General features: G+C 48.6%; 1 protein-coding gene across 1 annotated transcript in view; it reads right to left on the reverse strand.

The window, feature by feature from the left end:
- Window positions 1-5,986: 5,986 nt before the first annotated feature.
- The window catches only part of LEKR1 (leucine, glutamate and lysine rich 1), a 50,731-nt gene continuing 44,054 nt past the window's right edge, over window positions 5,987-12,663 (reverse strand). The window contains exons 12-14 of the mRNA XM_062005298.1: window positions 10,063-10,209; window positions 9,051-9,350; window positions 5,987-6,697 (exon numbers count right to left, since the gene is read on the reverse strand). Coding sequence (XP_061861282.1) covers window positions 6,329-6,697; window positions 9,051-9,350; window positions 10,063-10,209 — 816 coding nt within the window. The 3' untranslated portion in view covers window positions 5,987-6,328. The remainder of the gene's footprint in view (window positions 6,698-9,050; window positions 9,351-10,062; window positions 10,210-12,663) is intronic.

Genomic DNA, 12,663 nt, shown 5'->3' on the forward strand with positions numbered 1-12,663 from the left:
CTCATGGGCACCTGAGCCTTTACTCCAGCTCAGCCTCAACTCCCTGCCTCAGCTCCCACTCAACCCAGTTTTGCTTTGATTCTTGCTGTGCCAAGCCTGAAGTCTGTTGGTCCAGAGCAAACCCTCACATCATAGACTCATAAAATCATTTCAGTTGCAAAAGCTCTTGAGGCTGCTGCAGTCCCAGCCCTGCCCTCATCCTGCCCAGCCCAGCACTGACCCACAGCCCTCAGCACCTCAGCTCAATGGCTTTGGGATCCCTCCAGGGCTGGGCACTCCCCCAGCTCCCTGGGCAGCCTGGCACAGGGGCTGACAACGCTCTCAGGGAAACAGTTCTGCCTCAGCTCCAACCTCAACCTCCCCTGGGGCAACTTGAGCCCATTTCCTCTTGTCCTGTCCCTTGTGAGCTGCTCCCCAGTACCCTTGTGCTCCAGCCCCTTCCCCAGCTCTGTGCCCGGCTCTGGCCACGCTGCAGCCCCTCAGTGTCCCTTTGGCATTGAGTGAGCACTGAGCACAGCCCTGGAGCTGCAGCCTCAGCAGTGCATCCCTGCAGAGTACTGTGAGGTAGCAAAGGCAGCACAAGCTCCCCTGCCATAGAGCTCAGCAGCTGCAAGTCACTTCTTAGACACAACAATTTGCCTTGAGAAGCCTCTGAAACATTCTTCAGAGGGATGTGAAACTCCCCTGGTATCAAACACACCGCTGAAGCCTCTTTCAGCGGGGAAAAAGAGCTGTGGAGCACACAAACGGGCTTTCTGTCTCAGCAGCTGAGGGGATGAAGCACGATACACACTCCACAGACTTTTTACCTTGTAATAGCAGAAAGTTTTAAAAGTCCTAAAGATTGTGGCAAGGGGGTTTCCACAGGAGGCACACAGTGAGGGACTGTCCATTACAGTGGGCTGAAGCAGGCTGTGGCAGGCTGCTGGGATGGGCACTGCCCAGTCCGGTGCAGGGTACCACGGCCCCGCTGCTGTCAGCCAAGCGCTGCTGCCATGGCCTTGGCTTCACTGCGAGCTCACAATGCAACAGGCTCCAGCTGGGCAGAACTAAAGGTATTCCTTGGGCAGGCTGCTCAGGGATTGTCCTGGGGCTGGCTGGGGAGAAACAGCGTCACAGCCTGGCACTGAGCTCAACTCAGTGCTCCTTGCAGGGCTGCAGGTGGAAACCCGTGAGGAGGGAGCATCCGTGGCCTGGCTGGTGCAGAGGGGTCTCTGGGCACACAGGCAGGAATCAGCTGTGGGGACTGGCCAGGCTTGCTTGGAAGGTTCTTCTGCAATGCCAGATGCTCATCTTTTCCTCCACTCAGGCTGTGTTTCCACTGTCAGAAATCTCCTCAGCGTTCATCTCTTGCAGTGCCCTTTTTACTGGCCCATCCGAACTCACCGTGCTCGGTGCTTGGAGGATGCAGACAACCCCCTCCACACAAGTGCTGAGCATCTTTGGGGCTGTTGTTTCACAGCAGCACATTACAGATGGAGGTTACTGTTTCCTCAGCAGAACACACCCAACCTACAGCAACCACAGGCGACACTGCACATCCCGTGTTCATTGAATAAACACACCCCTGTTCTAAATAGCTGAAAATGGAGATGTGTGGGGCTTGTCTGGGAAAGGACATTTCCCCAATTCCATTCTCCTGCCCCTTGTGTTGCACTAAACCCCTACAGTGCTCCTGCAGCACACAGCAGGCCTGCAAGGAAGCTGAATCAAGAACTTCAAGCAAAGAGCATCTCACAGCACAACTGGCTTTGCTAAATGTAAAGAAAGAAAGTCTCTCTCCTTTTCCCCTGATGAATCCATTGTAACGACACATGGATTGGGTCTGTCTCTATTTTCATACACTTCCAATGCTGCTAAGATACTGAGATGCTTTTTTTCCCTGCAGTCTAATTTGTTCCCTGGTGGCAAAACTCCAGGCCCCAGGCTGGGATCCCAGCTCATCCACACACACTCAGCTCCAGATCCATTTGTCACATCACTGCTTCACTTTGCAACGTCCTGGGAGGAATGAAAGGCTGATCCACGTGGCAATCACTTTTGTCTGTGACACATAAGGCAAGCAATCATTTCCCCTCCTGTCAAAGGAGTGGCAAGACAGCTCCACATCACCCAGAATGGATCTGGCTCTTTTCACTGCTGTTATCTGTGGAGAACACAGAAACCAGTGGAAATGTGATGGCACAGAATGAAGCAGTGACTGACTGTTTTACCTGCTGCTCCAGCGAGGGAAGCAGGGCAGGGGAAAGCCCAGGGGGTCCTGCCTGAGCTTCCCACGGGCTGGTTCTCGGACATTTCTTGTCCAACAGCCACCCATTTGCATTTGTGCCATGCCTGAAGTAACACCTGGCTCTTGCTGGATGCACTGTGGGCTCCAATGTGCATCAATACTCCAGTTTGGCTTTCCCAAGGCAGCCCATGGAGTTAACATGCTGGTGCTTCCACAGTTGCCCAAGAGCTCAGCTCCTTGACCTGCTCTGAGTCCCGATCTCCTGAGAGCTCATGACACACGTAGGTACTGGATCAGGCTTTCCTGGTAGTTTGTGCTCCCCCTTCAGAGTGAATCAGCAAGTTCCTTCTCAGATGAAGCCAAGGCACAGCTCTGAGCACAGCTTGTCCCCAGAGGAGCTCCTGTCCTACACAAAGTCCCCTCTCAAAGCTTTCCCCTCTAGCCTCCACTGGCCTCTTTTTATCTCCTGGGATGCAAGCCTTTAGCAGGCAGAGGACAAACCCTCTACTGCTCCAGCTTCAGCTTCTCTCCTCAGCAGAGGCCTGGCCTGAGGCCCAGGAGCTCTCCCCAGTGACCACAGAATGCCTGTCTGGGACAGCAGCTTAAAAGGAGTGTCCAGGAGGCACGTGCAGAGAGGGAGGCATCCTGAAGGCACTCTGCTATTGCTTTGCATGCCAGAGGCAGTGTGATGGCTCCACTTGCCCTTTCCCATCTTGGCTTTACCAAGTGTCTCATACCTCTCCCTCAATCACACACACACAGATGTGCTTTCCCCATCAATAACCATGGCTTTGTACTCAAAAACAGCTGGCCCAACCACAAATGATGTTTCATGTTCCCATGAAGCCTTCTCTAAAGCCTCAGGCCAATACTCCTGACCTATTTGCACAGCCAGAGCAATCATGCAGTGCCCTCCCAGCTCGCACCCAGGCACTCTGCAGCCTCCCAGGCACGCTCTGCTCCACCACTGCCTGTACATCCCTCTGGTTAACAGTGAGACACTAGATCTTCAAAGCTTCTCTGGAAGGGAAGGTGATTGGACACAAATGCATAGATAAAGGTTGCAATAACACAGTATGCTGGTGCACTGGAGGTCCCAGCGTGCAAAGTGACAGCCTGATCCCTGATGGAGGGATGAATATCTCATGAGGTGATTTAGGGCTGTATGAGCTGCTCTTCTCAATGGGGCAACACTCCCAGCTCTGTCAGGGCAGACACAGCAGCCTCTGCATTGGGCAAGAACGAGACACCCTGTTGCCACAGGACTTTTCCTCGTGACCTGAGGAGGGAAGGATGGCTCAGCGCCTGCAGCTCAGGCTCCCTCATAGCCACATCTGTTTCAAGACTGGAGGTTTTTTTGCACTATTCCCTTGTGCCACGAGTCCTGGAGTGCAAGGCCCAGCACACCAAACCCCATTCATAACTGCCAGTGCTGCACAGGATGGATTGCCTCCAGGAAGCTCTATTTCCTGACAGTGGGGATGTAATGAGGTGTCCCCATTCTGCGTGGTGCTTTCTGCTGCTGTGCTTCATCCCATGACGACAAGTACCCTGTGAACTTTCCTTGGCTATGTGAAACTAATGTAACTGTTTTCAAAAGCTGGTAAAAGAGGTTTCCTGACATTTATGTATTTTGCTTATTGCTTAGCAGCAGGAGCTCTGGGTTTCTGGGAGGGAAGGGAAATAAGGGAAACATTTGTTCTTGACTTGGTTTGGATCCACTACGATCACGCTAGAAACGTTATTTCTGTGACTGCTCTCATGGTTTTATGTGCTGTTCCTCTCCTCACACTTCATGCCCACATAGTCCTCCTTTACTACTGTCACAGGACATAAACAGACTTTCAATGTGACCTGTTTGCACGGCCCCAGCAGCACAAGGGGCTGCTTTGCTTCCAACACGGCCTCAGGGCTACTCAAATCAGAGGGGGACAGGTTGCTTTTCAACTTCTGTGCCCTGGCTCTGCTTTAAGAACAGAAACAGACATTCCTGATGGCTCAAGGTCACCAGTACCCAGAACACTCCACAGGTACACATCCCACCTTCTCTTCCAGTATTAAACTCCAGGTGATGACACTATGCACTGCAATGCCTGCTCCATCTCTGCACAGGGGCACGCATCTATGCAACAGCAGTTGCTGGATTTGCACTATCTAAAAACTCTCACAAGACTGCAAAACAACCAGAGTCCATCTCAAAACCTTACGACCAATCTACATAACAGAGCTCTGGGGCTCGTAATTGAAGAAGTGCCTTGGTGGAAACCCGCTCCTTCGGCACAGGAGCACTGCAGGGGGACAGTGGGGCAACAACTGTAATGCTCAAAGAGCTCAGGATCTTTCCTAAACAACAAAATCAGCATCCTCCCCAACCAGACACAGGGCCAGCCAGACACCCTCTGAAGGGGCCTTAGGAGTGCTTCCCATCCCTTCTCTTCTGCATTTGTGGAACTCCTGAAACATTCATTTCCTGAGGCTGGTGTTCCAGTGGAATTGTTTTCACACCTTTGACCCAGTGCTTCACCTGGATGCAGATCTCTGAGCAAAGCCAGCAGCTCCCACAGGCAGTTCCTGCTTTGGAGCTACCACTGAGATCAGGTAAGGCTCAACTGATGGTTGCAGTGGGAGCAGAAGCTGAGTAGGACAAAGTGTGTTTTCACATCCAGCTCCTGCCTGAGCCTGAATCCACAATGACTGTTTCTGCCACTGATATTATTGAATCACATCCATTCCCTGTCATGCCATTGCATTCAACACAGCTTCCCTGCTTTTCTCCAGCACCAGAGGCATGGCCTACTGCTGTCATTCTGTCACAGAGAGGACTATCTCCTCACACAGAAACAGTGACAAAGCCAAGCTTCACAGTGCAATGGGAAACATTTGGGTTTGCGAGGGAAGTGGGCTGTGAAGAAGCAACTCCAGGGCTCTGACTGAAGAGCGAGCCCAAAACTGAACAGGCAGTAGGCAATTCCTGTCATCCAAAAGGTTCCCCTCTAACTCACCTCCTGGGAAGCTTCTGTCCAAGTCAGCGCTGATGGTCTCAGAAGGCGGATGGTGGGCTTTCAGGAGAGCTGCCTCTCGGGGCCCTGGGGGCACTCAGTGGGTCTGTCCTGGATGTCCTTCATCGCCTCTGCTGGCCTGACAACTGCTGGGCTGTCAGCAGAACCTCTGCTACCACCAAACTGGTCCTAGTTGGGCTTATCTGACCACAACACTTGAGCACGTGGTGACACGGTAAGCCAAACCTCAGCTGGTGCCTGTGCTGTCAGTGTTCCACGTTGCCAAACTGTCCCAACAGCAGAGCTGCTCTGCTTGAAGAGCAGCTCCTTCTGCAGCATCTGCATGCTAACAAAGACAGCTGAGCCTCCTCTGGGCTTTTCATGCCCCAAAACAAACTGTGGCCCCAAATACCAAGCAGTAAAGTAAAACCATCTATCCTGTTGCGTATCAGCTTTACAGAGAACTCATCCTGTCTACTTGGAAGCTAAAAATTACACTTAAAGACATTCTTCTGATGGAAGTCAAGAGGCAACTGTCCCTTGGAGAAAATGTATCATGCCTACAACTCTGTGTCAACTAGCAGAGCCTGAAGACTTGTACCCAGAGGAAGCCACGTCTCTGCCAATGGCTGCTCTGCTGAGCAGAGCACCAACTCAGCCAGCAAGTCCCACTGACCTCAGCACAAGTATCTGCAAACATAACGTGACTCTACTAAATGACTGCAGAACCCTGATTCTAACCCAAGGAGCCACAGGTTCACGCCAGAAATGAGCCACTGAGTTACGCGGGAGAAGAGACAAAACTGGCAAGTCCCAACAAAGGGGTTGGGGAAAGTCGCCTTTGAGGTTGGCAGTTATTTTAATCACACCTATTGAGGATGTGCTCCCCCTGCGCACACGACATGCTTTTCACACTCTCACCCTGAAAGGTGGCTGGCGTGTGATTACATTGATATGCAATGGACAGAAACACGACTGCATCCAAGATATAGATACAAAACGTAACTGCCAGCTGTAGATTTGCCCCTGGGGACCACAGCCAACAGCCATTTGATGCCCTGGAGTGGTTTGCCAGGCGCCATGCCCATGCTCAGAGCTGTCAGAGCTGACTCAGCTGCCTCCTTATAGCAGCGATGCAGCTCCTGGGCTCGCTGAGCGAGGCAGCCCTGCCCCGGGGAGCAGGTGATGGGCTCAGGGCCGGGAGCCCGGCCCCACGCTTACCACAGGCAGCTGCCTGAGCAGCCCCGGGCACCCCAAAGTGCCTGGGAGGACTGCTGTCCCTGCCAGCGCCGGGGCTGGGCCGTGCAGGGGACGTGAGGCTGCCCTGAGCCAGGGAACGAGGCCACAGCGGCAAGTTTCCACTCAGCTTCTTCAGTTCCAGCACTTGTTCCCTGGCCTGAGTCAAAGCTGCAGTCAGCTCATAGCGTTCCTCACACTCTCTGCGCACCGTCTCCTGGAGAAGAGCGTTCTGCAAACACAAACAAACACTGCCTTTACAGAATGCCACGGCCCAGAGGCTGTGCCTGTCCAGCTCCTCGGGCTCCAGGCAGGGCTGGCTGCAGGGCGCCGACACACACATCCTTCAGTGCTTCCCCACACTTTGCTTTCTCTGAAAAGTCACTCAAAGGACACACATCAGCATTCATACACCCTCCTTCCCTCAGGAGACAGTGGAAAATATGAGGTAACTTATCAGAAGTTACTTCTGATCTCTCCTGGCTGCCATCCAAATACTGGCAATGCTGCTCTGGGAAAATGAAAGGCAGAGGTTGAGCATCGCTGCACCACTGCATCATGACAAGCTGCCCACGGAGTTACCCTGCTCTGCACTTGCAGCAATGGTGCACTGGTTTGTTTGTGACAAATAACTGGGATAACTGGTTTTCAGTCTGGTGGTTTTCACAAACTTTGCACTGTGATTCCTGGCATCTAAACAGTAAGTGACTGGCACTGTCCCCTGAGCAGGCAACTGACACTGTGGGAGCATCAGAGAAATCCCCAAGTCTGTGCATCACCTAGAACTTAACTGTGAGCTAATTTTCCTGGTATCCAGCTGAAACAAGAAGTACATAAAACACAAGGGACAAGGATTCTAAATTGATTCATCCAAGTCAGAAGTCTGCCAGGTCAGGTCACACACATGGCCTTGAAGCGAGGACAGACATTTGTATCTGGAATTCCCTGTGTGATTATGGCTCTGGGTGTACACAGGGAGGTAAATGTGTCAGACAGATAATCTCAGCAGCACTTTCTGAATGTTTTGAAGAGTAAACATTGTGTCAGGAAGGCACTGAAGTGTGTTCCCACTGTTTAACCAAGAAGAGGCTACTACAACTATTACATTTTGGCATGTGTGTTCCTGTCAAGCCTTAAAAAATTAGGGAGAAAAGTCCTTCACTGATCAGGCTTTTTTAGACTGTAAATGTTTACTTTTGTCAAAGCCTCTGTAGTGGGTGTAGAGGGGAAACACTAAGGTTCTGCTCAGGGTGTCCAACTGCTTTGCCAACTGCAAGCAAAGGAGCTGCTGGAGGAGGAAATAACCACATGCAGAAGCAGGAGAGATGTAAATACCCCACACCACTTCCTCTCTGAATACTTCACTTTGCAGACAACTTAATGAAAGAAAGTGAAGTTGCCACTCAGATGGTGACTGACAGTCCCTGGAGTGACATGGGAAGTGTCACCTGCACACCTGAGCATATGGTGCAAAGTTCATGTTAAAACCTGCTTCCATTTTCAACCACTCCCATCTCCCCACTTCCTAAGACAATTCTGCTAGAGGAGGAACTCTGCTTCAGAGTGAGGAGAACCCAGCAGCAGAGCTGGTGGAATCCCACAGCTGAGGAATGGCAGCGTGCTCCTGCCTGTGCTGCAGCTCCTGACCAGCACCTGAGGAGTGTGTGGCTTCCAAAAGCCATCACCATCTCCATGGGGCAGCACCACTGCCAACACCACTCTTAACTTCACCCATGACAGTGTCTCTGAAGCTTTTTGAAGGAAGGCATAAATGTCAGCCCAAGCTCTAATTCATTCTAGAGAGTTTTATTTCCAGTGTTTACCAGACTTTTTTTCCTGCCACTTAATTACTTTGGACATTCCAGTCTAATCTTATCTGCAGTCCCTGACTTCACTGCTTCCACATCTCTCATACAGCAGTACAGCTCTCTCTCCCCTTCCCAGCATACTCCAAACATGCAGCAGATGCTTGTCGTAAGAGTAATCATCAATCTAACTTCTCTTCACATTTTTATGCATTCCTGCATTACAGAGAGTGGCTGTACTGGTGAGAGGTGGGATACACCTCCCACGTACCCCCACCTTCAAAGAAGCCACTCGGGACAGGACTGAGGTGAAGGGTTGACAGAGTGAAGAGTTTCTCTTACAAATTGTTTCCAAAATAAGTAAGACTGCTGGGAGCATTGCTGCTGTCCAGTTCATGGACATGATGTCCATGTCAGTAAGGCTCTGACATGTCCATGCCTTTTACTTTAAAACCATGATGAATGCTTTAAGGCTTAGGATTCGAGTCTACGTAGCATGATGTGAGGTTGAAGACTAAGAAGCATACACATAGTTTTAAAATAAACCACTAGGTTTAAGAGTTTGCTGAAGTAAAATCTCACACCTTTTGTGATGGACTCTATTTATGAAGTTACCATGCACTGGTTTTATAAATCCTTTGATTTCAATGGGTTTTAGATGGGTTTTAAACCAGTACATGGTTTAAAACCATGGGCTGAAATGCAGATGCTTTGAATGATTTCAGCAATCACATGTCTCTAGGTAAAAATAGCAAGGCATTTTCTCAGCCATGTTCTTACCTCTTCTTGAACTTGACTCAAATTGTGAATCAGCTGTGTCCTCTCCTGGGTTAATTTTTCCAGTTCATCTGACTTGTGTTTAATTTCTTTCCTCATATTATCCAGAAATGATTCACTATTGTTCTTCTCCACCGTCAGCTGGAATTCCAGTTCAGTGATCAGTCTTTTAAGGCTCTGAGTTTCTTTTTCCTTCTCTTCATCCTTCTCTGCAAGTTTGATCTGGGCATCTTGCAGCTTCTTCTCAAGAACTTCTGTCTCCATCCTTAAGCTACTGGTGGCACTGGATATTAAACCTGGGATCTGCAGTAGATGAGACAGAAGCTGCTGAGTCTACGCTCAGTGGATAGCGTTAGATACGTAGAATGATCTCTAAAGGTGCCTTCCAAACCCTTCTATGACTCTGTGCTTAAGGATCAGACAAATGCTGACTTCAGGAAAGAAAAGAAATACAAATGCAAACACACATGTTCTGAGAGACAAACAAATGCACTGAATGTACATAACACCCTCAAAGGATACCAGAGAGCTGTAAATGAATCACAACTCACTCAGAACAGAGAGATTAATTTGTGTGCCCATGATCAAACAGAGAGATACAGGTAAAAATAGGAAAACTCCACTTCTTTCCTGCAAGCCAGTATTTCTTCAGGGCTTAAAAGTCAGACTCAAATATTTGCCAAGGGAACTAAGCCAGGGTGGCACTTTGGTGTGTATAAGACACTGTGGAATGCAACAATTCTAAATAACAAGATCCCTTCATCACACCCCTGTGATCTTTTGAGAATTCTCAAGAAACGTGTCAAATCCTCTGAAAACTGAAGTGAATAGGTTCAGCTCTCAGTTCTCATGTGATGCAGCCACCAGCACAGAGCAGCCAGCAGTTGTCTGGCCACGAGGCCTCACCCCTGTGTCTGATGACACAACCATATCGGAAGCTTTTACTCCTTCACATACTACGTCTTGGAAGTTTCCCTTACCTACAGCCACAGAACATCTCTCGAGTGTTACACACCTTCTTCTGGAGCTCTTCGTGATCTCTCTGATATTTTAATTCCTGCTGTTTTTGTCTTTCAATGTCTAGTTCCACCCTTGCTTCTTCTTTGACTTTAAGAATTGCTTCTTTGTGGCGTGCTTCACCTTTAGCCAGGTCGATTTCCATCTAGGGAAGAAGTGCTTTTCAACGACAGGTACAGCAAATCACCTCAAAATATTCTTCACATTCCACACTGCCATAAAGGAAGTGGTGTGATATTTGGCAGTTTGGGTGCTGAACAAACACTAAATGATTGGAACCATTGGAGCTCCATGAGGGAAGATTCCCCCTTCCCCATGGCTCCTGCTCCACACTTCATCAGGGCCACATTGCAGCCCTGGGAAGGTGCCTCGTGAGCCCCATGGGGTCAACCATAAGATGCCTACATTTAGGCACTGAACTTCATGCCAAATCACTAGGAAAACACTACACTACAAAGTCCTTAGCTGGTTCTTAAAACTGATTATTTGAAGCTTTTCCTCTGGAGGCAAAACTCAGCTTCTCGTTACTTGCAAATGCAGCCAAATGAGACATTTCGCAGCAAACAACATCTCCTGTGCTAAAAATAGGCCCTAAGCTCAATATTAAAACATAAAGATGTTAACTCTGTCTTAGAAAATCACTTCTATGCATGCTCTGCCCCTCAGCCTTGCCAGGGAATGGTGAGCCCCAGTGGAAGATGCTTGTCTGCCTGCCCCCAGGGATCCCACTCAGCAGGCATGGAGCACCTGGCATCTATCTTGCAACTGAAAAGCACAGCACACATTAGCACCACAGACCTATTTATCACGTGTTCCACTCCCCCCAAAACCTGTTGTAAGTAGCTACAGACAGGGGAAGGAGCATGCAGAGGAACCTCTCCGCAAGGCATCAGCCCCAGGGAGCAGCGAGGCTCCACAGCTCACAGCCAGCAAGGGGCAGCTCCAGCTCCTTTTGGGATCCAGACCACACTGCAAATTCTGGGTAAGACATCCCAGTTCTGCAGGCATCCCACTTGTTTAATGTTATAAATTCAAATGTGAAATTTCAGCCCTAATGTCCTGAAGGTAAAAGCCTGGGTTCTGGAGAAAGCACTGAAGGCTGCATGCGTGCAAATATTTCTCCCAAACCAGCCTGCTCACACGACACCTCTGCAGGGCTGAGTTCCAGTGGGCTTCATTGTAGCAAAGAAAGAATGAGAGGCACAGCAAACACAGGCAGCACTTGCCTAATTACTGAACATCACTAAAAGCACAAAAGCCCAGAAGGAATGCAACTATTCTCACACAGTAATTATGACCAGAAGTGTAACTAGCTATTGCCTAGCTCATTTGGGAGAAAAGATTAACTGGAAATAGACCTTCCAAACCCAGTTGGATGAGTTCCTGTGGGACTTACTCTTGGTGATCATGCTCTGGCAGAGGGGTTGCACTGGGTGAGCTTTCCAGGTCCCTTCCAGCCCTTGAGAATCTGTGATTATCTTTTTAAATCAATATATACCCAGTTCTGGACATGGAATAGACACAGGCTGATCCTCCACTAAGGCTTAGCTTAAAACTGGTGTATTTGATGTATTTGTAAGTAGACTGTTCTAATTGTTGTTGTAATAGATGTATCTTCTGCATTATTAGTTATGGGACTTAGGACTCTAGTACATTTGTTTTTCTATTACTAACTTTATGCATTATTACAGAGGGAGATGATCTGTTGGAGGCTACGTGACTACAAAGACTAAGTGAAATAAAGGCAGCATAAGAAGAACGAGCTCAGCTTGAAGATTATACAAGCATTTGTCACATTTAACACTTGAAGCTAATAAAGCTGATAACCAGAACAGGGAACCAAATGGCAGTTGACCTTCAAAGAAAGCACAATAGCTACTAATTGTTTTAAAGCCACTTACATGCTCCTCATTGATGGGTTTCTTTTAAATCCTGATTAAACAAAGGTTTACATCAATCTCAGAACCTTTTTACTCCAAAGATTTCTTTGTTTGATCCATTAAAATAATGTAAGGTTTATCTGTATTTCAGACAGAAAGCTGGGACACTTCCTGCTTATGCAATGGCACACTGAACCAAGGAGGAGACAACTTTGTCACTCTGTCACATTTCTGACTCTTTTGTCTGGTGAGAACAGCTTCTGAGCCCTTGCAGTTTGCTGCATTTTAATGGCTGTGACACCAAAGCTGTAATTGCTTTCTCTCTTAGTAGGAGCAGTCTTGATCTTGTTTTCATGTCAGGTTGAACAATACACTGTGATTACACAAACAGTGTGACCTCATTCTAAAATGATAACTCTCTGTGACAGAGAGGTTAAGAAGTTTTAAAAGAAGTGAAGCTGATCTTAATTGCTGGTGGGACAAAACTATTCCTGAGCCTAAATAAAGCTTTCAGACACTTACCACGTACTGAACCAAAAAAGACAGCAATTTTAGTCCACAATTATGTAAGGCTTAAAGCAGAGCAGTTACAGTTATTGTTCAACACTGCTTCAGCCTTCCCTTCACAGATTAGTTTTAATTTCCTCTATTTGGGTTGGGGTTTTTGGTGTTCACGTGAAGAAGCTGCAGATTAAAACTAAGTTTACATGCTCACAGTT

Source organism: Colius striatus, chromosome 12 (genome assembly GCF_028858725.1).
Source record: "Colius striatus isolate bColStr4 chromosome 12, bColStr4.1.hap1, whole genome shotgun sequence".
In the NCBI taxonomy this organism is placed as follows: Eukaryota; Metazoa; Chordata; class Aves; order Coliiformes; family Coliidae; genus Colius; species Colius striatus.